Source organism: Clupea harengus, chromosome 25 (assembly GCF_900700415.2).
Source record: "Clupea harengus chromosome 25, Ch_v2.0.2, whole genome shotgun sequence".
NCBI classification, from domain to species: Eukaryota; Metazoa; Chordata; class Actinopteri; order Clupeiformes; family Clupeidae; genus Clupea; species Clupea harengus.
In genome coordinates this window covers 7,791,670-7,818,454 of record NC_045176.1, presented here as the reverse complement: position 1 = coordinate 7,818,454, position 26,785 = coordinate 7,791,670, and the positions used below count along the sequence as shown (strand labels likewise).

Genomic DNA, 26,785 nt, shown 5'->3' with positions numbered 1-26,785 from the left:
GATTTATCTGAATGTGCCAACTGCCAACTATCTGTTACTTAGGATTAGAATCGTAGGAAAAACCCCATGTACTTGGGGCAGCTGCCTGCATGTTTGCTCTGGTACAGTGGCCATGTAGGTCCCCCTAGTGGTACACGATAAATGCTTGTACATTTTTTATCGCTTTGCAGCCCTTTCAAGTCGTCCCACTTCAGCGGTTTTACTTTTGAACATCCCATTAAAAAACTGCATTCATCAAAACTCCATGATATCTTGGATGTTTCTGCAGACATCACAGATATTCTATAGAATGTTCATTTTACAGCATTCTAACACACGGGTGTGACATAACCGCTGAAGGGTTAAGTAGATGCTTTCATTTCCAACAAATACATCTAGAGTGCATACAAAACACTTCATTAAAATGGGAATAATTCCCGGCTGAGTTCCAGCTTTCGATGCACGGCTGTATTGTCTTGCAAGTTTCAGCATGTATTTCTTGTTGGTGTTAATTTGTGCAAAACAGTCTTAATGGCACTGAGAGGATGGAAAGAATTTAGGTGAATCCCCTACTCTCACTTCCCTAAGAGAGTATATATATATACAGAGGGAATACACTGCAGAATAGCAAACACTTCAGCTACAGTTTTCATACTCAAGTGATCCATGTTAACAGTGCTGTTCGTACTCTACTGGGTCAGCCCTGGAGCAACTCACAGCGCATAACACAAGAGGTCTAAAATGCAGTGAACTGTGATTTATGCATTCCTCAATACTCAGTAATCCAATATACATAATCAGATCAAGGGGGTGGTATGGTGGATGGATTGTTTGTATGTGTGAGAGAGAAAAAAAATATTGGCACTAGACTAAACCGTGTGAAGAACATAACAGAGATTCTTTAATGACAGAATAAAACACACTGTTCATTCACTAAGGTTTAGTCTCCCTTCCTCAACTGTGTGTGTACATACAGAGATGGAAGCAGGTTCGGAATGGTTTCAAAACAGCAGTCTAAACTTGAGAGAGACAAAGCCAGAGGCTCATTTCAGTGTTACAATGTTGCTAAATCAATGTTCCATTGTTACATCAAAGCGTTGTGGTGCCACTTGGAGACAAGCAATAATCAATTGGGCCATTCTGCCCCATGACTATCAGTACCAGGCCATTGTTTACATCATGTGACCGGTTTCTGGTCTCTATACGGCTTTGTTGATGTATTTTATATGAAAGACAAACGTCTGCAACAAGATAAGAATGAATAAAACGAACAAATGAGATGCCATTCCTTTAAATCAAAACATCTCCAAAGGCACTGGCCTCTTTTCTATAGGACTACATTCACGTCATAAAAAAAATTACGTATGTCGTTAAGTCTGCCTTAGTAAAAAATAAAAATAAATAAGAAAACGTCTATGGAATGTCTATTTGTAGTGACAGCAGCTGAATAATGTCACAGAATGTCACAGAGTATATTTTGGGAAACAGAGATACCAAATGCAATGCCCCAGTTAGCAGTTAGGGTGACCGTGGTTATATGACAGGTTCCCTTCGAGCATAACACACACCCTGACGTACAACAATTCACTGTTAATAAGATGTGCATTAGGCCTACATTGTATGCATGTTCATGCTCAATACACCATTGCACAAATCATTTTGCTTGGTCGCTATTGGACGAATTGTCTGAATGGGTCTACCAATTGCTTAAATCCTCATCAGGTCAGGTGACTCCGGCATGTTCGAAATAACGACAACCTCTTCGTTAGGTAGCCTAGAGATGCTGTGCAGTGAACTGTGAATCGCTTTTAGCCAAATTGATGAGGAACATTTAAGACAATGGACTAAATTTTGAATGGAGACAAATATTGGTTGCCTTTCACAATGGACGAACCAAATATACTCAGACGCCGTGGACTCCAGGTAGGTGACAAACATTCGCCCAATTGTGGTTAAACGGCCTTTAAATCATTTTTACCGCAGGTTGCTACCATTTAACATCGCGATCTTTAGACCCCTGCTTATAATAATGTTTTGCTCCTTAAGATGTTGCTGCCAGCCTCCACCCTCTGTTGCTTGTTAACGCTGTTGGCCACTGTGTCTAGGAGGATAGACTAGGCTGCTTCATCTACAGAAATAATACAAGCGCAGATGCATCGGGGCTTCTTTGTGGAATTCTGGTCTGTGTAACTGAGCAATATTTCAGATTGTCTCTCATATTATGGCCCCAGCTAATGAAATTCTAGGCTACTGATAGCCTACTCATAGACAAGCGCAAGGCGGCGGCAACAAGGAGCCAATTCGATGTGATGTGTCAGCGGGCAGACTAGGTAGGCTACGTTCGGGAACACACAATTAATTCAATTAAAATATGTATACCTCTTGAGCGATTGACTTAGATGATTCATAAGATTGACCTACAAATCGCACATGTAGGACAGTTTGTTCACAAATTATAGCCTATGTTCCCATTTCCAGTTGCCATGGTGATATGGGAATTTTTGTCCCCTTTTCATTTGCAGACTTGTTTTGTCTGAGTTAGATTTTTATTAACTAGGCTAGATAACCTACGGCATCTTATTTAAATGAACGGAGATTGTTTTTTTATGTATGGTCCTCCCATCTGATTAACCTACCTATTTTGCCCTTTGGAGCCTATAGCCTCCTGTTGGTGAGATGTTCACAATGGTAATGTTCATTTTTGAAATGCAGAAATGAACAGAAAGTAGGCTTCAAGAACCAAATGTCGCAAGGACTTGAATAATGCAGGAGAGTCGCCGCCTATTAAGGTGTTTAAACTACCTGTAGTGAGAAATTCAAAACACACACACACACACGCACTCTCAGTCTCTCTCTGTGTATAGCTCACTTACTTAGTCACTTAGTCACTGTGTATCTCTGTGTTGTTGTTGTTGTTGTTGTTGTTGACTCTGAGTAAAAGGTAAGCCTCCTACATGAAGACCCCTATGGCTTTGTTTTGCTAGGAAAATTAAGCCATGGGGCTCTTTTATTAGGAGGTTTACTACTTACTCTGAGGAATACCACCCTGTTCTATTGTGCATTAATTTGCAAGAAACAACCACCTGTAGTTTCCAAAAGCTACCTGTCTGGTTCACAAATACATTGATAGTGCACGATTTTAATGCAGTGGGCTAATCATGTCAGTCTGTTGATTGTTTCTGATTCCATTGTGATAGAAAGTAGACAAACACCACTGTAACACCACAATATGAATAATTAAGCTTCAACTTTAATATGGACTAATGGGTGATTGAGGTAATTGGCTCTAGGCACCATTTACTAATGTCATTGAGAGGTTGGGATCATGTTTGCAACACTATCTTTGGCTGTATCACTGCCTGTACTTTATAAAGAGAAGGTCACTTCCTGTACTGCTCACCTATGTTGATCTTCTAAAGGCATCTTTGACTGAACATTTTGAGGAGGTGTTATTTACAGAAAATGAAGTTGGACAGGATTAGCTGCACATAAACTTAATAATGCAATCAGCTTGGCCTAGTATCTGGCTCAACATGATTTGTACAACTGGCAATTGACTTTTGACTATTGAATTTAGAATAGAACAAGTTTCAGATATGCTCCCTGTTTGGCAGCTGCTCAGTATATACATACCCCACATAGGCAAAAAAACAAGAAAAATAACATGCAAATATGTACTCACAATATATTTCTTCCACTGAATTGTTAAGAGACAAAGCATAACAATTCTAGATCTGTTTATTATTATTTGTTTGACATTATGTAGGGAAAATAATGGGTTCAATTCATGTTTCTTATCATTTCAGAAGGAGTTAAGTCTCCCACGAAGAGGAAATATGTAAGTACATTACATTATGTATAAATTGTCTTACTAAGGTCCCTCCGATGATGGGCTGTGTGAAAAATCCCTTTGGCCATCAGGGTTAGGACAAGGTATTCCAAAACACCTTTTAAAAGTGTGAACTAGACCTATTAGGGGGTCTTCATATTTATTTCTATAATTAACCCTTGAAGTCTTCTCAGGCTACAAAACCCCTTGAGGAACCTCTAAGCATTGCCTGTACGACCATAAAGGGGCCTATAGGGACTAGCCTAGACATCCTGTTTTCTGTAAGAGTACCATTTTTATTTTCAACCTTGAATTGCAGTTGCATGTATGCTAACTACAGAGTCACAAGGTATTAGTGGTAGGTCTTAGCAGAGTGTAATGGATAAACCCCAAATAGACAATGCGAATTTGAAAGCAAGTTCAAATTTTTATAGAGGGTGAAACCATGTGATTTGTTTATGGTTGCATTTCTAGGGTGAGATATGCCATGTAAATACTGAGCATACACATGGCTCTTTTACATCTGCATGGTATTGTTTCCAAAAGAGTAAATCTGCCCATTGCAAACCACACACGCTTGTCAGTATTTATGTCTTACACAGTAACAATAACAACTAACTACATACTGTGTGTGTGTGTGTGTGTGTGTGTGTGTGTGTGTGTGTCTGTGTGTCTGTGTGTGTCTGTGTGTACAACTGATCATTTAAAATTGTATTTATTCTGTCTTACTATCTGAAATAGTCACAGGGAACACATGGAAAATTAAATTCAAAAAGTAGAAAAAGCATTGACTCTTGACACAATAGGCTACGGAACCAGCATGCACATAGTCCAAACAACAACATTAGTGATACTGATAGAATAAGAGCATGCAGAAATTTGGCATGTGACGTAGGGCTATCCGAATGAACTCTACGATCTCCTTTCAAAGGCAACAGTCACATCCTTCGGTGACAACTTCCTCCTACATGTTTGTCTAGTGTTAGCTGGTTAAATGGTCTCGTTTGTACAGTAATAGTCATGCAGCAATGTTGTGGCTGCCAAACGTAATACAGTTTTCAATAACTTTTCACAGGATTCTTTTTAGAGCGACAGACGGGCGACAAACCATTTAGGACTTCTTTTGGAGGATGGTTTCTATGTGTCACTGGAAAGAAATAACGCGATGATGGCATCTCTTGCCACAAGTCGCCTATCGACTCAAATTTCCTGCGTGATGGAGTCTACTCGCCCGAGTTCTGGAACTCCGACCACGAAACTCTTTTCTTCTGTCTGGATTTAATCATCTTAGACCTGGATACTTAATTGCATTTTTTATGAAATCGTTGGAAGAAGTGTCGCTTCTTCCCAGTCGACAGCATGTCCGATCGAAATTATTGGACAGTGTGTTCCAGTTATAAAAGTCAGCTTGTGACGGGAGCGTTACTTAAACGGAATAAAGGGTAATTCATCAACATTTTATTAGTTTAATACCATGTAGGCTACCAGTCATTCTATTCTGAGAACTGAAAGGTTGATTTTGCTTTTAGCTATGCAGGCTAGCTAGCGTTTAGACCATAAAGTTTGTTCTTGGTAGAAAACAAAGTAGATTAGGACAATTGCTGACCAAAGTTTGTACTGACGAGATGATGTTTATTCATCGCAAATGTAAGTTGAAACAACAATTTTCTCATCGAGTGGACGTTCTTTGTGCGCTATGCCAAGGGCTCTTTTACATCCGCCCTGTTTTGTTTCCGAAAGAGTAAACGTGGCCATTGCAAACCACACGCGCTTTTGTGTGCATCGTCTTGGGGTGGCAAATTTCTCCCCCTTCCTCAAAAAAAACAGCTTCACGTTTATTCTAAAGAGTTAATAAACCAAATGCTCAATTTCAACGCTTCTTATGGTAGTTTGTATCTGACAAGCTCGTAGGCCGCCCTCACTGCACGTAAGAATGATTTTGAATGCGCCTCTAATGCTGAACAGGGAGTTCATACCTTATCTAAATACTGATGATGACTTTATTTTGCTCTATTGATTTTGCTTTATTGATTGATCATTTTGCCTTTGCCTTATGTTGTAGGCTACACCGCACTTAAAACATCCTTTCTGGTATATTTCTTTCGGAGCAATATTTTGTTGGCTTGTCATTACAGAGCTCTAGGATCATCTTGGATGAGCGAAAATGTCTGTCCTGCCACTGTTTTACATGGCAAGAGAAAGCAGATGTTTAAAATCGGTGTAGTAGCCTACCTAGCTGTATTCATCATAGTCATACCATAAGAAGGGGCTTCTTGGAATTGTTTTCTAATCTTCCCAGTATCCCTGTCTTTCCTTTGGTTCATGCTGCTCATACGTTTTGTAGACTTGCACCAAGTAGGCTATATTAACCACATATATTGTCGATTTCTAATCAGTCCATTTAATAGCTCACTAGCCAGGCTATTAGTTTGAGATCTTCAAATCCTATTCCAAGCTCCCCCATTTCAGGATGATTTTAGACTTCTTTAGCAGAGTTTGCTTGTTTGGTATGTTTTATGCCGACCTAAAAATGTCAAGCTGTGTCAGATCTCCTATTCCCTGTCTTATGTCCTTCCCTTTGATATTACTTGCATGTTTCAAAAGATTGCTCAGCACAGTGTACAGATTTTCTACAGCGACTCCCCGTAATCTGTATAATTTGCACATATCTGGGATTAGACATAGACATGTAAGACATTACAAGCTATCCTAAAGTGTGTACTTTTATGGTCCAACAGTAAGAACAAGAGGAAAAGCCTGGCAGTTGGGACCCCTTCTCCAACGCTTTCACGGCCGCTATCTCCTCTACCTTTCCAAACGGGTATGTAATGATCATGCTTCTCAGTCAGGATGGAAAGTAAGACACTGGAATTCTTTCACTGAAATGTTTTAAAATTGAGGTGTGTGTGTGTGTGTGTGTGTGTGCGCGCCTTTAACTGATCATTGCAACTGTCTCAGACATGACAAGGAACAAATTAGGCTCACAAAAGAAGTGTGAATCTGTAAGTGCATTGTTCACAGAATGTGTGTGTGTTATTTTCCCCCAGCTGGTGGTAGTCCATCGGAGAGTCCCAGAAATGTTTCCAGCAGCGCTTCAGTCAACTTCCCCTTCATACGGAAGTAAGATGTGTTTTTACTAAATACTAATTGCGCTTGATGATTGGGCTGCGCCTGACATTTTTTTTACTTTTCTTTTTGTTTTCTGTGTTTGAGTCCTTCCTTGTTGTACTATTGCTCTCGCTTAAAATGAATTATTTCATACTGATGTTAAATGTCCACAATCGCCCAACGTGACGTGCTGTTAGGACTACAGTGTGCATTTTCGAGGAGGCCTTTCCCCTCACGGTAAGTGTGGCATTATCCTGAGGTGTGTGCTGCTCTTTTCTGAAGGTCAGCAGGGCAACAGGAACATCCTCTCTTTTAATTTTTGCATCTTAAACTGAAGCAGGCCACTGCGTTACCCTGAGGACCTAGGGACTTGATATTTGTTGTAGCAATTACCCAGAAATCCGTGCACAGCCTACTTACTCAAGGCTGCAGTGATTATGGGACGAGGACTTCTTATCAGTTCCATGTAACGGGAAACTGCAGCAGTCCTCAGGCTCTTGCTGTCAAAGATCACTGAGATTTGAGGTTGGTTAATCCCCTAACCTGTCAATATACAAACATAACCGCTCAAGAAATGTTGGACCACAGCATAACTAGCACGTAATGAAGGCTTTGTGATTATACAACACAAATTAAATGCTAAATCTCCATAGAAAACAAGACACGTTTTGGTACTACAACACAGCGATGCAAATGGTCAAGAACTAGATGAGAGAAAAGTCTACATATTTGTTGATGGTATTGAATCTATCTGACTTTGTGCCTCTAAATAAATGGCAACCTGAGTTCCATTTTGTTTATAAGGAAATACTCCTGGACTGCCGATATCTGTCATGCATTTCTTTCCTGTTAGATTGACAGAAGGAATGCAGACAATGTTTTGACTGCTCCGTATTTTTATTTGTCTGCTTTTTAAACAAGCCCAAAGCATAAGCAATTCACCCCCCGTGCTTATTAACAGTACAATTCTGCATCCTTTTTTTCTCCAAACTTACCTTTGCTCATTGCGGCCAAAAAAAGTTGTATTTGAACTTAAACAGTGCACATGACTTGTTTCAAAAAACGCATCATGCTTGTTTAGATGTACCTTTGCATACTTCTGGGGCTGAATTTTGTGGTGAGGATGCAAGAAAGATTTCTTTCTGATGGCTTTTCCATGAAGGTCATATTTGTGCATGTGTCGCTGCACAGTAGAACAGTGCACCACCACTCTAGAGTCTGCTAAATCTTCCTGAAGGTCTTTTACACTCAAACAGGGATTTTGATTTGCTACGAGTGGTTATCTCTGAAAGTTTTCTTAGTCTTTCACACCTCAAGTTGACCTTCACCGTTAACTGCCATTACTTGATTGCATTACTAACTGAGGAAAGGGCCTGCAATCGCTTTGATATCATCTTATAGCCTCTCCTGCTCTGTGGGCATCTATTATTTTCATTTCCAGAGCGCTAGGCAGCTTCTTAGAGGAGCCCAGGGCTTCTGATCGTTGGGACATGGTTTGAGGAGTCTGGATATTTATAAAGCTTAGACATTTGCATCGCCTGGCCGTTCGTAGCGATTGCTGTTTGTAAGCCATTGCCATAAGAAGCTAATTAAGGTCTGAGATGTTGGTGAAAGTTATCTGAGATGTTTGCATGCTCCTTTCCTTTTTTCCACTCTAAAACTGTACAAAACAATAATAATACACTAATGCTGTTTAAAATGTTGAAAATAATGTTTTTTTGGAGATCAGTTTAATCTTCTACTTGTTTAACTATTCATAGTAACATGCATTTTGACCAGGAGTCCCCAAACCTTTGCTTGCCACTGTACATTGGACACAAGTAATGTTAAACTGTCCTTTTATGTCAATGACGTTACATAACTGGTACAGAAGCTTATCTTTTCTACTTATACTGAATTCATTATCTTTCATTTTATTGTAGAAATGTTAGTGGGAAGTATCACTTCTGAATATATTACACATGCCACTGTTGCGGGATGCATGCCACTTACCGTCCACACTTTAACTAAATAGGGTGCATTAGAGGAACGTAACCACAAATCCATTAGCATGGACGCTGCCTGTAGGAAAACACTGTTCTTGGCACACAACAAAGATTAGAGGGTACACAGGTGTGCTCTGTTTGCCATGACTCACTGAATAATTATTATCTTTCCCTGTTTTTCTTTCTTTCTCACCTCCTTTGTGTCTTTTTATTGTACTTTGTCCACATGTACTATGCTAACAGAAAGGCGTGTCTTTTTTTTTTTTTTTTTTAAGTGGTTCACCATAATTGTTCACTTCCATTTAGGTGACTCAGACTGGTCTTTCCTGTTCTCTGACCCATTAATAATAACCAACTAGCAAGTTTTCTATTAAAGTGGATTTTCCTCTGTTTGAATGTGTATTTGTTCGGTTGTCTTTTGTTGGCGATGTTAAAGTTTCTCAAGTTGACCATAAGGCCCAGTGCTTGAAGGCTGAACTTTTTTTTTTTTTTTTCTTTATGTGGTTTCTTATAGAGCGGACGCGAGGAGATGGTCAGTGGCCTCCCTGTCCTCGGGTTATGGAACTAACCCCACCAACTCCTCTGTTTCTGTGAGTGGAATCATTCCATGAGGAATTCCATGATTCCTATTCCATGATCTCTGTGTTTGTGAGACATATTGTGGAATAGTCCCCCTTACTCTTAGACTGTTTACTATTAGGATGAATTCAGAACTTTTTTTTATTTTTTTTTTTCCTCTCAATTTTCCAGCTGAAACAAAGACCCATATGCTAAACAGCAGTGAAATGTGATGGTTCACAGTGTAGCGAAAGTTGACCGAAAACAAGCGCTTTCTCTTTGCTGTTTTATATCGCAATGCATGGAGCCCACAATGAGGTCACCATCTCTCAACAATGTGCCATTGAGCTGTTGTCAGTAAAGTCTTTATGTAGCGGGAAGCACAGAAGCTTCTCTAGTTTCCTCCTTCAAGCTGTTCTCCTGTCATATGCACTGCCTCTCATTCTCCTCTGCTGATATCTGAGCTTGGGTCTGAGAAGTTGTTTTGAAATTCCAGTCTATGTAACAGGCGTCTCATGGGACCTGAGGCAGTTATGGATAGAACTATGATCTCAGGCGTATTGAGTCGCTGTTCCCACAAAACAATAACCATCTATACAGGGGAAGGTTTAGCGTGTTGCAACTATGTTTTAAGCTCGGCCATGTCTGCCTCTTTAGACTTGTTAATGAAACACAGCAATGAAGACCTTAAAGTTGCCAAGTTATTTAAAAATTGTTCTGGTGCCAAATGGTTCTCCGCAAATAACACAAAAGAACTCTGACTGAATGTGGGTTTCTGTAACCATTCAATGACACATCTCAAAAGCAGTCAAGCATCCAATGCCTCCAAGGGCTTAGCAAACTCTCTGGAGGCATCATAGTTTCGTGAAACGAAATTTGACAAGAGTGGTTGCCGTTATTGATGCATTCTACCCCCCCACACCCCACCCCTCTTTCTTCTCTTCCAGTCCCTGTCTTCCTCACAGGAACTGCTGCACCAGTTCCCTTCTCAGCCCACTCTGGATGAGCTGCGCTTCCTCTCCAAGCACTTCAGTAATGAGAGTGTGGCCGATGAGGAGGCTCCGCACCCCCCTCCCTTGCGCCGCTCCCGCAGTCTCAGGTTGGTGTGTTCAGGGACATGGTAACTTTCGATAGAAAAACGTACCATATACGGGTAGGCACACATAGTTTGTTGGTATTGGCGTATTACATCAGGAATATCAGGTTCAGCATGATTTCGCAGGCGTCCTGCTTTCTTGCAGTAACAGCACCTGGAGGATAGTCAGAACTGGGGGAAAAAAACTTTTAAAAAGGTTTCTGATAGGTTAGATTGTTTTTGCCTGCACCTGTGATTTGATAAATGAGAGATGAGGCCACAGTGTGGTGTAGGAGGAGGTGTGGTGAGGAGTATTGACTAGTTATTTCTACCAACATTTCTGTTTGAGAAGCACACACACACACATCCATCACAACAAGCCTAAGGCCACCTCCTCTTAACCTAATACCCTTTTTTATTATTATTATTACGTGTAGGTTAACACACCTGAGAAGGAAATAAACAAGCAGATGTTGCTCCTCCTGTACATCATTTCAGAATTATATTGAGTTGTTTCCTGCTTGAAATGTTTTTGTCTTCCCTGCAGCCCTGGACGCACATGCGGGTCTTTTGATAATGAGATCGTCATGATGAATCATGTTTACAAGGAGCGCTTCCCAAAGGTAAAGGGCTACCACACCAGAATGGTTGTGAGGGGAAATGTTGTACCCTGACCAATTCATTAATTGGTTAATTCCCCATTCTAATCAACAATCTAAAGCTGAAAGTGCCCTGGTAAAGGTTTAAATTCAAAATGCAAAAGTAAGAGTAGATGCATATAATCTGTGGCAATGTGATGGGTCAGCTACATTTCTGCAATATTATAATTGTTAAAGGGATTATTTTGGATGAATGCAGAATAGCAGTATAGTTTTAATGATCCAGTTTACATGTACACTCATGCCTAGCACATGAGTAGTAGTTGTTGTTGTTGTTGTTGTTGTTGGTGGTGCTGTTGTGTAATTGGTGGGACTGCAGCATGATGTTCTCACATGAGTGCGGTCCCTCTCCCTCAGGCCACTGCTCAGATGGAGGGTCGCCTGCTGGCCGTCATCGCAGACTGCTGCCCAGACAGCTCTCTGCCCCTGGCCGACGGCGTGCTGGGCTTCATTCAGCACCAGCTGGTGGAGCTGGTGAGGGACTGCCTGCAGAAGTCCCAGGAGGCGCTCATCACCTCTAGCTACTTCGTGGAGCTGCAGGAGAAGCTGGAGAGGCTCTTGCATGAGGTGGGTGAGCCTGCCCGATTCCCCCCTGCAGGGGATTGACATTCTCAAAGAAAGCATTGTCACTGTCAATGGTCAGGGAAGGCTGTGTGTGTGTGTGTGTGTGTGTGTGTGTGTGTGTGTGTGTGTGTGTGTGTGTGTGTGTGTGTGTGTGTGTGTGTGTGTGTGTGTGTGTGTGTGTGTGTGTGTGTGTGTGTGTGTGTGTGTGTGTGTGTTAGTACATCTGGGAGGGTGTGTTGGATGTGTGTATTATTTTAAATTATATTAAGCTGGCCTTAAAGATAAAAGTGGTCTTTACATTGGACACATTTGTGTCCTGATTAATTCAGGATTTAAAGCAGCTGTAAGTAGTTCTGTAGTAGCCTGTTAAATCATGTCTTTTGACGATATAGTTGGTGATTTATATGCTGTAATTTCTCTTTTTTATTTTTTACGTTTTCATGCTGATTTTGAGAAATTAAACTTTGCTTTAGTTTATGCAGCAAACAGTGTTACTTGGTTGCTATTTTTGCCTAGTTACTATACTAGCTAACTAGCTTAAGGAAACTTTTATATAACCTTAAAACGGTTTAAGTGGCAGAGTCCATTTGCATGACACGATGGCTAGTTATCTAGCTGATGTTAGTCTCCTCCTATAATAGAAACCCTCAGGGTGCATGTGCAGCTTTTAACACGAGTTTATATTAACATGAGTTACTGTGAAGATGGTTCTCAAAGAAAGCATTGTCACTGTGAATGGTCAGGGAAGGCTTTGGATCTGCCTGTCTTTGTGTGTGTGTGAGTGTTTGTTAGTACATCTGGGAGGGTGTGTTGGATGGGTGTATTATTTTGAATTATATTAAGCTGCCCTTAAAGATAAAAGTGGTCTTTACATTTGACACATTTGTGTCCTGATTAATTCAGGATTTAAAGCAGCTGTAAGTAGTTCTGTAGTAGCCTGTTAACTCATGTCTTTTGACGATATAGTTGGTGATTATGTGCTGTGAATTTCTTTATTTATTATAAAAAATGTTTTACATTTTCATGCTGATTTTGAGAAATTAAACTTTGCTTTAGGTTATGCAGCAAATGGTCTTACTTGATAGCTATGGTTGCCTAGTTACTTTACTAGCTAAGGAAACTTTGAAATAACCTTAAAACTGTTTTAGTGGCAGAGACCATTTGCATGACATGATGGCTAGTTATCTAGCTGATGTTACAGTCTCCTCCTATAATAGGAATGGTAGAAACCCTTAACACAAGTTTATATTAACATGAGTTCATATTAAAACACGCTAGCAGCTGCCAACTGTGAAGATAGTTCCCTAAGCACGAGATGGTGAAGATGGTTAAAAAGCAGCGATAGGGAGAAACCCTCTGGGTGCCTGTGCAGCTTCGTATTTACATGATGTTTCTTTCTGAAAATCAAATCAAACATAAATCAAGCAGGGGTATCTACCTGTCAGCAGAAATCTGCATCAGTTTTGATTCCTTTCAGGTCCTGTAGGTCCCTGCAGCTGCTTACTGAAGATATTGAACTTGACCAAATGAGAGCATATGTCGAGGGGGACTGCCTGAAGCTTGTGCACAGGCAGTGATTGACACTCCTCCTGACTCTGATTGGTTGTTTTAATTCGGTTGCCGTGGATTTTTGCAAACGCCATTAGGAGTGCAGGGTGCAGCCAGAGGAGCCTGATTTCATCTCTCGTGTACTACTGTCAGGACATAGTGACAGTTTTAGCAAATACGACAACTTATTTTTATAAGGGTTCCCTACTGCAGCTTTAAGGCAGATTCACATATCCAGACATACTTTGTTGTTTTCAAATGTTTACTTTGGAATGCCCCCCCTTATTGTAGTTTCCTGAGAGAACTATATCCTTAATTGTTTCCTGTCAGTCTTGTTAGTAACTCTTCAACTTCTCTTGAATGTAACTTCCTTTTAAAGTTCTTGTAGTGTTTGCAAGAAGGGTGGCAGTTAAGTTCATGGTATCTGGTAAAAGCGGTCTTTCAAGTCAACTGACATACAGACAGGTTTCTTTGTATTTAAATCTGTAATTTCTCATGGTAACTCATGTTGTGACTGCGGTAAAGAAGTCAAAACATAAACCCTGGATTTATGTAGATTGACGTCACTGTTCAAGAACTTCTTTATGGTTTATCTGGACACAATGAGTTAAGTTACTGAATTACAAATCCTTAAGCATTCAACATGGTTTAGAGCTGATTGTCTGGATTTTTCCTGTTTCTCATCAGGCATATGAACGTTCTGAAAGTGAAGAGGTGGCCATCATTAGCAAACTTGTGAAGAAGATTCTCATCATCATATCGAGACCTGCAAGATTATTAGAGTGTCTGGTAGGTGAAAATGGTCTGAAGGTGTCATCACATCCACTGTGGATTTGTTTGTCAGTTGTGTACGATATTGTGACATCATTTAACCCACTCTCTGACAGGAGTTTGACCCGGAAGAGTTCTACCAGCGTCTGGAGGCTGCTGAAGACCATGCCAAAGAGGGCCAGGGTGTAAAGACAGACATCCCCCGCTACATCATCAGCCAGCTTGGGCTGAACAGGGACCCGCTGGAAGGTAGAGGGGTTTCTCTCCTAGCACGCCGTCATGCCTGATATGACTGTTTATTTACAGCCAGACTCCAAGAGTCCGTGTTGTATTATTTAATTATTAGTGTTTCTGATCTGCAGGGAACCCTTTTTGAAACTGTCATGACAGTCAGCAGTTTCACGAAGGGCCACCTATTCATTTTTGAATCTATATATATATATATATATAATTTAATCTTGATTTGGTGTTTTGGAGAGTCGGAGAGTAAGAATCAAGATTACAGTTATATATCGAATCATGAGGTTTGTGGTGACTTCTACCCCTCAATGTGAAGCAGGTGCACTTTCCTCATGATGTGCTGTTGGTCTTGTTCTAGACATGGTGCAGCTTCAACAGAGCACTGCAGGGGGCGCTGTGAAAGAGTCCAGTGACACCGCGGAGGTAAGGGGAGCAGTCACAAAGACATGAGTCATGTGTCTGAAATTCAGAATGACAGGCAAAGACTCAACATGAAGACAGACTCTTGTTCAGATATCAGGCTATTTGTAGGCCAGGCTATTTGTAGTGATGCACCACTCACTATAAGGGGCTCTTTTGTTTCCTGTTTGGCGCCTCAGAACCGGCTTGGCTGTACCCCTCCCAGAAGAAAACCGCTGGAGAGGGACTTTGAGACCATAAAGCTCATCAGTAACGGGGCCTACGGGTAGGAAGACAATACTGTACATGCGTGCCTAATGGAAATCCAGAAACGGCTAGCACTGTTCTAAATCTTGTTTTGAATAAAGAATAAAGATTTGAATAAAGCTTCTTGATGCAATACATTGATGCAAAGTATCAAGAGCGCACAAAGCAGTGTTCTATGTAGGGCTGCTTACAGTCGAAATGTTTATCACAAAAATATGAATAACCTATGCGGTGTGTGTAGCACTTCACCTGTTCCATCCTTTGGATTCAATTCCTTTTGCCCTCACTTGTGCTCTCTTATGATGAATATTTTCTCTCTACTCTCTGAAAAACGAGCTGGTGTCTGGAATATTTTTTTTCTTTTAACAGGGCTGTGTACTTGGTGCGGCACCGGGAGACCCGGCAGAGGTTCGCCATGAAGAAAATCAACCGGCAGAACCTGATCCTGAGGAACCAGATCCAGCAGGTGTTTGTGGAGCGAGACATCCTGACGTTCGCCGAGAACCCGTTCGTGGTCAGCATGTTCTGCTCCTTTGAGACGCGGCGCCACCTCTGCCTGGTCATGGAGTATGTGGAAGGCAAGTCGAGGGGTTTCGTTCTCCTCAGTGGCAACCTCACGTCACCCTTTCTCTGTGCCGTCTCAGGGGTACAAGTTCAGTGATTTTGTTTTACTTTCAATTGCTTTGTCCCTCATGTTGTCATGTTGTCTCCGTGCGTTTGCAGGCGGGGACTGTGCCAATCTGCTGAAGAACATGGGGCCTCTGCCTGTGGACATGGCTAGAATGTACTTTGCGGAGACTGTTCTAGCCCTGGAATATCTTCACAACTATGGCATAGTGCACAGAGACCTAAAACCTGACAAGTGAGTTCTGAGCTGATCCTGTGACATGGCCGTGGCAGATTATAGCTACAGTTTTGTTTTGTTTGTGATGCTATTTGTGCTCTTCACTGATGCCTCGGCCCTCTGTTCTCAGCTGCCTGATCACGTCGATGGGGCACATCAAGCTTACTGACTTTGGTTTGTCAAAAATTGGTCTGATGAACATGACCACAAACCTGTATGAAGGACATATCGAGAAGGACACGAGGGAGTTCATTGATAAACAGGTGAGATTCTGCCTTGTGCCTGCTCAGTGTTTCAGAAACACAGCGGAGAAAAGTGTGTCTGATCGTGCTCTCTCTCTCTTTTTCTCTCTCTCTCTCTCTCTCCCTGCGTAAACACGGCAGGTCTGTGGCACTCCAGAGTACATTGCTCCCGAGGTGATTCTTAGACAAGGCTACGGCAAGCCAGTGGACTGGTGGGCAATGGGCATTATCTTGTATGAGTTCCTGGTGGGCTGTGTCCCTTTCTTCGGGGACACACCAGAGGAACTGTTTGGACAGGTTGTCAGTGGTGAGTGTTACCTACATTCTAATATTCCATCGTAAACCCCATTCACCAACCATCCCACCGCCAACCTCCCCACCCTCACATTGGCGGTCATGTTGTTAACCTGATTATGGTCAAGGCTTCTACCAGTGACCTAGATGCAGTTATCGCTGTGCCGTCTTTTGCACACAGATGACATCATGTGGCCAGAAGGAGACGATGCTCTTCTCGCCGACTCCCAAGATCTGATCACCAAACTGCTTAAGCAGAGCCCCCTGGATCGCCTGGGAACCAGTGAGTTTTCACTGTCGAAGTCGGCAGCCCCCACAGACTACACTTGAATGCCACAGTGGTGTGTCCGCACGTCAGTGTGTGTGTGTGTGTGTGTGTGTGTGTGTGTGGCTCCTGATTGAGCGTCCTGTGTGTCTGTGTGTGGCCGGCAGGCGGAGCAGTGGAGGTGAAGCATCACATATTCTTCCGGGGTCTGGACTGGAACGGACTGCTGCGGCAGAAAGCGGAGTTTGTTCCACAGCTAGAGACCGAAGACGACACGAGCTACTTTGACAGTAGGTGGCGCTATTCAGCATTCAGTTGTGTGTGAGTGTGTGAGCAGTTGTAGGTGCTGTGGAATTGCTTCTAGCTTGAGTAACACTGTTTGCCTGTGCCATTCCACAGCTCGCTCTGATCGGTACCAGCACACAGGCTCAGACGACGATGACGACGATGATGAAACCAATGACGAAGAGTCCTCCCAGGAGATCAAGAAGTTCTCCTCATGTTCCCATCGCTTCAAGGTGAGTCATCTGCGACACACCAGTCTCTCATCCTGGTCGTCACCATTCCACATAATTATTCCTCAATGACAGAACCACTATTATTTTCAGTTTGCAATTCAGCTGGTGCTTTGAGTCCACACAGCTCAGCGAGCATGTTTTGTGAGTTCTGAGCCATAGCTGTAACTCGACTGTGTGTGTGTGTGGTGTGTGTGTGTGTGTGTGTGTGTGTGTGTGTGTGTGTGTGTGTGTGTGTGTGTGTGTGTGTGTGTGTGTGTGTGTGTGTGTGTGTTTCTCAGGTGTACAGCAGCTCGGAGTACCTGGCCTCCCCATCCAACCTGAGCCTGTCCTCCTCTGAGCGCAGCTGCAGTGAGGAAAAGGAAGACCGGTGGGATGGCCACCCCTCTCCTTACAGAGGGGACGCGTCTCTGCTGGGCCACTCCAGTGACCCCTATCAGGGTGGAGCCAAAGCAGGAAGGTAAGGGCTACACCACAGGGATCTCAAGAGCTCAAGGTTATGAAGGATTTATACAATCGCTCGCATTCTGATTTTCTACTGCAATTCTGATTCTAGATTCGCTAGTAGATATGGGTTTGTAATGGCCACAGAAGTAGAGAGTGTGACGGCCGGAGTGTCGGGTTACCGTCTATAGTGAGGGTTCAAAGTCGTACGGGTTTATTAACGCTTGAAAAGGATCAAGCAAACCATAATCCATAAAAATGCAGATTAGGGAACCCACATTAAAGATCCAGTACAAAAAAGGTATAAAGGAAAAATACCAATTCAAAAAGTCTGCTAAGCCTCTAATTAACAGAGGACAAAATGCAGCAGCCTCAGGGTCCACTCACATGTACATACCTGACAAAAGACTCCCCCACTAGACAGGACAAGTGAACATATAGGAAGGTGGCCAGCACCATTTACGAGAAAAGGGGGGTACATAAATGTGTACACTTTCATGTATGGTTGCACCCCGACCGTCACACAGAGGTATACAATGTTTTGTTTGTCCACACTAGCAGTCGGAATGAGTCTTTTGTCCCTTCACCATTTTAAAACGGTTGCATTTGAATGTTACGTTTTCACAAACCGTTTGCTTTTGCGTACATCCCACCTGTCTCGTCAGCCCTCGTCCCAGAGCGTCGTCGAGTTCCTCTCCGTCAGAGAGGAGTGGCAGTCCACAGGTGATGAACAGCACTCAGAGTCTGGAGACCATGCCACGCCTGGCCCTTTCAACTGAGGATGAAGGTCAGAGTCCAGTATCTCTACTATACAGTGTGAACAATATTTACTTGAAGTGTGCACAGGCGTGGCCTATTCTGAGGTGCCAGTATTTGCTTACACATTTGGTTTTATGCTACTGTAAAGATAACATAAATGGAAAATGTTACTTCATTACTGATTTACTGTATGGTCCTGGACATTTCATGCTTGATTCTGCAGATGACCTGCTGTTTTTTTTATTATTACGAAGTTATCAAAAGTAATCCATTATTCATCAAAATGTTTTTCATCTCTCATACATAGATTGCACAACCAAAGCGCAACAAATGATGAAAAATAATATAATTTGATTGAATTAACCTGATGGATAAAACCAAGTCTTGCCCTCACCTTACCTTACTTTGTTTCACTAAGAAACATGCCAAATGGATACTGTTTAATGGTGTCTTTATCATGAAAAGAATAGATTACGTGTGGTTCTTCTTCATAAGGCAAAGTGTTCAAATGTTCTCACTTTTTTAAAAGTTGTGGAGCAAGTCTAATTAGCAGAAGCTACCTTTCCTGTTCCAATTCTGGTTTCCCCATAAAAAGAGCATGCACCAGCACTGTAGACAGGTGCATAGTCTTAACAGACTAAATGTTCATTGTAAGTCACTTAACTGACCAAAATCTAGATGAGGGAGAGGGAGAGAGGGATTATATAAGCTGTGCCTGTCTGCATGGAGCCTGAAGTAATATGGTGTGTGTGTGTGTGTGTGTGCAGCAGTGGGAACCCCCTCCCCCTCACAATCGCCCCTTCACAGGATTTAGTTACAGCTGAATTCTTACACAACAGATTTTACAATCGAATGGTTCTGCAGGACTGTGATTTTAGCTGAGTCTGATTGGTCTGATTGGATGTAGCTGACAGCACAGTTGTTGCTAGGTTAGCCTTGTAATTCCAAATGTTTGGAAATGTTTGGTAAAATTTAAAATAGTTGTGTCTATGCCTCAAGTGATGCAAGTCAAAGTGAGACAGGCTGGAGTGTCATAAAAAATCATCCTCGTGCATCATAAAGTGGTAGAGTGCTTCTGGTGTTATTAGCCTGACATGCTAATAGTACGGTGTCCCAGAAGGGCAAAACAAATTAACATTTGTGAAAGCTTTTACCACTCCAGAAACAAAATGAGTGGTGAATAAAACGGAAAGGATAGGTACAATACATAGGAAGTGCTTGTTGCTGACCTTTTTCTCACTCAAACTGTTTTGCGGGGGTAAAGTGAATGGAGTTTGTGACGGAAAACCATATTTGCATCTCGTTCTTCCATCTGGTCAGTCTCTTTAAAAAAAAAAAAAATGTAAACACTTCCCACAGGAATAACAAAAGCAGTCCAACTGGCTAAAATGGTTTCCACGAAGTGGACAAAACATGGTTAACATGGTTACCCCCAGGAAACAGTCTGATTTGTTTTGCCCAGTCCAGCCACTGTATAATGGTCTTGGTTTTTCCTTTTTGTCTTGTGTATGTTTGTGTTTTGTCTACCAGAGGGTCTTGTCACCAACCTACGCCGCATCCGTCTACGTAGCAATTCAACCGGTACTAGGCCCCCACCTCGTAGAGACAATAGGGGCCCTCGTCGCCTCGGCCAGCAACTGGAGACCCCTGAAAAACCAAGACTCCCTCCTGGATGCAAACTTCCCAAGTCAGCTTCAGCATCTGGCCTCTCTCTCATTGTCACACCAGGTAGGCATGTTGTTTGTGTCACATGCTCCCCTGGGCATTAACCCGGGTCTCAGGCATAGGAGCTGGGTCCCACCACTGAGGCTAAGTACTATAGCAACTAAAAGCATCACTGGTACGGATGTTTAGGGTTTAGTGAATGAGCTTTGCACCACATGGATTTATGTCTCAGAATGGTTGTGCATGGAATGAAAACGCACCAAAGAGAAACAAAACAAAGCAAGCGAAGGTGTGATGTATGTATAAATGCATTAAATTTAACACTGCTATCAAGTGATGTAAAATAAAAACAAAAACACAAAAATGGTGACCGTGAGTCAGACTATGCTTGCCTTCCTGATCTCTGTCTCTGGTGTCTGTCGGGATGTGACGGGGGCGACAGTGGTACAGTGGTAGAGAAGTCGTTTAGTAATCAGAAGGTTGCTAGTTCGATTCCCTGTTGAAGCGTCCTTGAGCAAGACACTGAACCCCTAATTGCTCCTGATGTGCAGTGTGCCATCAGTGTAAATGTAAAATGTGTATACATTGTAAGTCACACATATGTAAGTCGCTTTGGATAAAAGCGTCTGCTAAATGACTAAATGTAAATGTAAAAAATGTAATGTTGGCATGCAGTCCCGCTGTAAGGTTGGACCCATCTGCTCATGTTATTCATGCTCTTCTTGTGTCCCGCTTCTCCCCTCAGACGACACAGCAGGTGGCCTCCAGAAGAGCCCCATGTCCTCCCACTCGCTGTCCTCCAACCCCTCGTCACGGGACTCCTCTCCCAGCAGGGACCTGAGTGCCGCCTGCCTCCGCCCGCCCATCATCATCCACAGCTCCGGCAGGAAGTATGGCTTCGCTCTGCGGGCCATCCGGGTCTACATGGGAGACTCTGATGTGTACACAGTCCACCACATGGTCTGGGTGAGTGTCCTCAGAGTGCAGCGGGGGAACAACGCCGCTATTGTTGGGGAAGATGCATCCCGTACAATGTGTTCTTTTTCAACTGGGTATATTTTAGTCCCCCCCCGCCTGAGGTTGTGTCTTGCTTTTTCTGCATTGTGGTGCCACAGAGTGTGGAAGAAGGCAGCCCAGCCCACGAAGCGGGACTGAAGGCTGGGGACCTCATTACCCATGTGAATGGGGAATGCATCCAAGGTCTGGTGCATACGGATGTGGTGGAGCTTCTGCTGAAGGTGAGTGAGCTAAGTATCCACAACGAAAGTGTAGCCTGACTTGACTGACATAATTCAACTGACTGGTTCTGTGAAGCATTAGCACAAAAAAAAACATCTTTACTTATCTGGATGCAGAGTGGGAGTAGAGTTGCCCTGCAGACGACTGCTCTGGAGAACACCTCAATCAAGGTCGGACCAGCCAGAAAGGCCAGCTACAAAGGCAAGATGGCGAGGCGCAGCAAGAAGAGTAAGCGGAAGGAAGATAAAGAAAGGTACTTTTAAGAATGCCTTCACATTTTCCTTGCTATCTTTTGCAATCATAGCTCTGTGAAATGATCGTTAATCATTCATGCAGAATGTATTTAACATTTTATTAACGCACCTGTTTTTTTTCTGTGTGTGTGTGTGTGTGTGGGTTAGCAAACGCCGGAGCCTCTTGAAAAAGCTCCCAAAACACAACAACCCCACCCTTCAGAACAGCCGCAGCTTCTCCTTTGGTCTCCATCACTCTGCGTCACCCAGCGACAGCATGTCGGACTCTCCCACGCAAAGCCTGTCTCCGGGACCCAATACACCCTGCAGGAGTCCAGCACCTGACTACTCAGCTGGTAAGAGGATGACAGATCTTGAGGTGCTGCATTAGATGTGGAGTGTGCAAGTATGACTAATGTGGTGGGAAAAGAGTACACGTTGAAAAAAAAAAAAAAGCAGCAGTGTAGCAGTTTCTATAGTGGTGTAGTCATTTGCCAGAGTCCCTCAACTGTTGTATTTGATTTATGTTATGTTGAGTTTCACTGTGTGCATTGAATGTTTGTGTGACTACAAAGTTAGTCTGCCAGTATTCAGCATGTGGTTCTGAGTGCCAGTGTTGTCTGTGGTTCTGAGTGCCAGTGTTGTCTGTGGTTCTGAGTGCCAGTGTTGTCTGTGGTTCTGAGTGCCAGTGTTGTCTGTGGTTCTGAGTGTCATTGTTGTCTGTGGTTCTGAGTGTCATTGTTGTCTGTGGTTCTGAGTGCCAGTGTTGTCTGTGGTTCTGAGTGTCATTGTTGTCTGTGGTTCTGAGTCTCATTGTTGTCTGTGGTTCTGAGTGTCAGTGTTGTCTGTGGTTCTGAGTGCCAGTGTTGTTTCTGGTTCTCTTGCAGACTCCAATTCTCCTCAGAGCTCCTCTCCGGGCTCCAGCTCCCCCAACTCACCAATACCTCAGAACCGGCCGAGCTCCCTGCATGTCCTCGGCTCCAAGATCCGCTTCTCCAAAGCTGGCCGCTGCAAATCAACCAGCAGCATCCCCCCGTCACCGTTGGCCTGCAACCCAGCGGCCACGCAGCCTCCCTCCCCTCAGTGCTCTCCGTCGTCTCTCCCGGGGCTCCCCAAAAGTCTCCACTCCTACCACGGAAAGACCCTCTCCCCACCAACCATCCCCAGGCAGTCGGTGCGGCCTCGCAGCGCGGAGCCCCCCCGCTCGCCGCTGCTCAACAGGGTTCAGTCGGCTGAGAAACTCTCCGGTGCTTACTATGGAGACAAGAAGGCCTACTCCACGCGGCGCCACACTATGGATGGCGACAGCCTGAGTGACTGCGGTGGCGACGTGGCCTCCGGGTTCGTCTGCGTGGGGGACCACGCCCGACAGGGAGGATTCCTGGGCGGCCAGAGGCTGCGCTCCAGTGACGTGGTGGTCATGAAAAAACTGAACCTGTCCGATCGCCGGGACTCCTTTAAGAAACAGGAGGCTGTTCGGGAGGTCTGCTACGACTACCCCAATGAGGAAGAGGAAGAAGAAGAAATGATCACTACGCCCTCCACCCTTCCAAGCAGTCTGCCCCGGTACGCGGCAGCATGGATCACCTCAGGCCCACCTGTAGAAACCAGTAAAGAGAAAATCCCAAACCGTGGTACAAAACTCCAAAAGGGTGTAATAAAGGGACAAAAGGAGGATGGACGGTAGAGCTCAGAGCGTGGGGGACACCCCACAGAGAGATTCGCACACACACACTAAATCAGGGGCTTCCACATTAGATTAGAACTGTCGATGAAAGCCTAGTTTGAGGCGATACTAGGGAGGAAGGGGTCATTATGAACGTTCGTTACAACACAGTGAATGGAAGATGTGCCATAATTGGGTTCTCTTTGTTTGGATTAGTACAAGTGTAGCACATAGTTTTTGTATTTCCCTACTTTAGAAAAAAAAAACAGAATTTATTTATTACTCTCTTTAATATCTGCTCGTTAAAGGAGGGAAATGAAAGTGATGTGGATCTCTTGTTGATAATTTTGCACACACATGCCCATGGTCCTGCTGATAGGTCACTCGATTCATGTTTTCATGACTACATTAGCTTGTTATGATGTTGACATGTGCATTCTGTCTTTAACATTAACTTTCATCGAAACGACAGGAACAACAAAACACAAAGGAAAGGTTTTTCGACTTAATACCAATAGCTTGGTTTGAAGGTATGTCTTCCATCCATTTCCACTCTTATTATGGTGGTATGCGTTAGAAAATAAACTGTCTACCCTCCTAGTGTTGCTGTTAACATTTCTTTTTTTTTGTAGGTTTTCTGTATGCATCTCATCTCTAACTGTTAAATCCAGTGCCTCTTAAATATGGTGTGATATTGTGATGTCTGCCCATACAAAATGCTCCAAATGTACCAGAATGTTAAATTAGGTGAAAATGAAGAACAAGAAATTCCATGTCTGAGCCAAACCCAACATGACATCACCAGTCCCTCAGCATATGATTCATTCAATCAGATGTGCTTTATAACTCGCAAATGTTTTGTTGGCACAAACACAGTTTCGAGAACATTGTCGTGGCCATCAAAAATTCTAGGTGGCAAAATGGAAGATAAAACTCACTTTCTGTTTGCTGTAGTGATGATATCTGTCATTTAATGATCTCCCATGTTTCAACGCATCTTCCCTCTGCATCTAGCGATTTAGAACAAGACATGCATGACTGTCCTTTTAGCTATTTAACAACTGGGTGTCAGTAAATGTTTACATTCTAGTGTAAAATGTGATGCTAATAATTTTACCTTGAAAATGTTAGCAAGGACTTAATGTTTATTTTTATTTTTAAGGGTATTTTAAATGGTTTTGCTTAACATGAAGAATACGTAACAAAACTATTTTAGGGGATAGGGTATGAAATAATTATGTTTATTATTGGGCAAGGTCATTGAATTTGTGACCTGAATATGCACTCTGCTCTTTTTTTTTAAAGCAAATGTGTTGATGCATTTATTGATGCCCTCTGAGGTTTTTTTTGCAATTTTGTTCACTAGAAAAATGTCCACTTATCTACAGATCTTAGGACTGAGTAGGACATGCAGAACTGATCCACCAGCATTAGAATGGATTCACTGCCTGTGTGAGAACTATGCATTATTTATAAGGCTACGATTTGAAAATATCAGACACTCCCATTTTCTGTCATTTCTGTCCATCTGGAAATGGAATATAGAACTAGTATGTTTTGTTTGGCAGTAACTATTTCACTCTGCAGATTTGGGTTACCCATGTTGTTAAGTGTAGTGGTGAAGACTCCACTTTCTGTGGTTCACTGTTTGGAACATTCTAGAAAACATACACAGACGTAGTGTCACCATATAGAAGTATGCCTAATGTAATTCTGGGGTCAGTCGAGTGAACAATGAATGTTGGTTTAATCACCTTTAAGTTGTATATCATGTCTGTAGGTTCTGGGTTTGTTACGATTCACAAATGGAAATGGTTTTTACACATACTGTTGTTAATGCTTCAAGTACTGCAGTACACTCTGTCTGACTATGGTTATAGCAACCAGGCTCACCTGCTCCTGTGTGAAATATTTATCCACCACTAGTAGATTTGTATAATGTTTACGTCAGTCTCATACTCTAGCCTTTGTAGGTTTTTTGTGCCCTGATGAAAGGTGATGTGATCCCCTGTCCCCTCGTCTGAACAGCGCTGACAATAAACAAACTACCCCAAGATCATTCCTCTACTATTCACTTTATTTACAATGCAGAGCAGCCAGTTTTCTGAAATACCCCACCTCCATCGCCTTGTTTTGCTCTCTGCAATAAACAATAATCGAAATGTATATTGTAACTGAAGTTTGTTTAGTATACAGCAGCGTGGATGATCAATTGCTCAATCAATCAAATGATGATGATCAAATCATGATCAATCAAAACCCGCAAGGGAAGGAAGGCATACTGGAAACTTGGTCTCCTAACTTGTGCTATTTTGTCACTCCGGTTCAATCTGAGACTCTCACATGCAGGAGGACCACGCTTAGTGTTGTGACATGATCCCTGAATGTTACTGCATTTTATACCTTTGAACCTGATGGTTGTTTTCGCAAACCACTACATGGTATTAGGAAGTACATTGAAATGTAAAACATTTTGTCGTTATTGCATGGTACTATCTTACTATTTGAAACCAAACTAAAACAACAGGATCTCAAAGATTCATGTTCTTTTTTTGATAAATGACCAAAGAAGTTCAACATAAAACACAAGGCTTCCCAAACAGGGCTACCTATAGACTGGACACTAAATATACCTCAGTGTGCAAAGAAAAGGCATAACTTATGGAATATGATAATGAAGTATTTCTCTAGTCTTTTTCTCACTGTCAACACATTACAGTTGTCCCTGTGGCTCTAATACACCTTTGTGCTGATCTCATAAGTCAGACTTTGGTCTATTAGCACGAAGTCAGGCCTACTGTGCCTTAACTTGGTTCAATTGCTCATACGCAGACACTCCTGCTATACTGAATGGGACTAGCATATTCAGTGATGCCAGTTTTGTGAGTGATTTGTATGCCATCTGATGTTGTGTGGCATATTGTGGGCAGGCTGTCTTAGACTGAGACCAGGGGCATATCTGAAAGGGTGAGCCAAGATGGGCAGCATCCTGGGCAGCACTGGTTTATAAAAGCTCTTCCTCAATGCTTTTACAGGACTTTTGAGACAGGTACATTTCAATGGATGAAAATGGATGTGGGAACAGGTTAACTCAGTGCCGCACCCCGTAGTTTTAGACCAAGATTCAGTATGTTGCATATCTCTCAGGCGCAGGGGGTCCATCTAGAAAGTGCATGCAGAGATGTGTTTGATGTGGGTTTTGTTGATATAGTTGAGTTTAACAACATAATCAGCAAGGTGCAACAAAATAGAAAACAGCGCACAGTGGGAACAGACATAACCTAATCAATTAACTTAAACTAATACAACTTTCCAAAGTATGATTACTCTGGAGTCTGCCATGTCCAGGCTCTTGTCTAACTTGAGGTCCCCATAATCAGCTACATTTGTTTGTGTGGATATGTGTATATATGTGTGTGTTTGTTTAAGACTGGTGGTGCCAGACATTCTATCAAATTATTTTGTAACCCACAGTTTATTCTTTTAAACCACCCAGTTTATATCAAATTATATATAGGTTTCATAGCCTGAATTCTCGTTTAAGTTTTAAAGATTAACTTTGGGTGGAACTGTAAACTGTGACTTTTATTTTGAAACGACTTCCAGTAGGCTACTGAGTGATCACTTTACAGATCCT

General features: G+C 42.6%; 1 protein-coding gene across 3 annotated transcripts; it reads left to right on the top strand.

Moving 5' to 3' along the window:
- Positions 1-1,665: 1,665 nt before the first annotated feature.
- On the top strand, positions 1,666-25,202 carry mast3a (microtubule associated serine/threonine kinase 3a). 3 transcript variants are annotated; one of them, XM_031563006.2, is made up of 28 exons: positions 1,667-1,902; positions 3,786-3,817; positions 4,884-5,250; positions 6,547-6,629; positions 6,856-6,928; positions 9,416-9,491; positions 10,407-10,558; positions 11,082-11,157; positions 11,551-11,760; positions 13,993-14,094; positions 14,193-14,325; positions 14,675-14,739; positions 14,916-15,001; positions 15,352-15,560; positions 15,706-15,844; positions 15,957-16,089; positions 16,210-16,375; positions 16,544-16,645; positions 16,795-16,917; positions 17,027-17,145; positions 17,424-17,602; positions 18,252-18,373; positions 19,876-20,073; positions 20,756-20,976; positions 21,126-21,248; positions 21,366-21,502; positions 21,651-21,838; positions 22,370-25,202. In XM_031563006.2, exons 3-28 carry the CDS (start codon positions 5,168-5,170, stop codon positions 23,167-23,169), a joined length of 4,098 nt encoding a protein of 1,365 aa, XP_031418866.1. In that variant the 5' UTR covers positions 1,667-1,902; positions 3,786-3,817; positions 4,884-5,167; the 3' UTR covers positions 23,170-25,202. The 3 variants fall into 3 exon arrangements, with proteins under 3 accessions (XP_031418868.1, XP_031418866.1, XP_031418867.1); XM_031563008.2 differs by lacking the exon at positions 4,884-5,250 and having other exon boundaries at positions 1,666-1,902; XM_031563007.2 differs by lacking the exons at positions 1,667-1,902; positions 3,786-3,817 and having other exon boundaries at positions 4,444-5,250.
- The last annotated feature ends 1,583 nt before the right edge of the window (positions 25,203-26,785 follow it).

What these genes read in the sequence shown, in the direction of transcription:
- mast3a (XM_031563006.2), top strand. Translation starts at nt 5,168, where the DNA reads ATGTCCGATCGAAATTATTGGACAGTGTGTTCCAGTTATAAAAGTCAG. An exon ending in CATGTTCCCATCGCTTCAAG is followed by an intron (nt 17,146 to 17,423) that starts GTGAGTCATCTG and finishes TGTGTTTCTCAG; the next exon opens with GTGTACAGCAGCTCGGAGTA. An exon ending in TGGTGGAGCTTCTGCTGAAG is followed by an intron (nt 21,249 to 21,365) that starts GTGAGTGAGCTA and finishes ATCTGGATGCAG; the next exon opens with AGTGGGAGTAGAGTTGCCCT.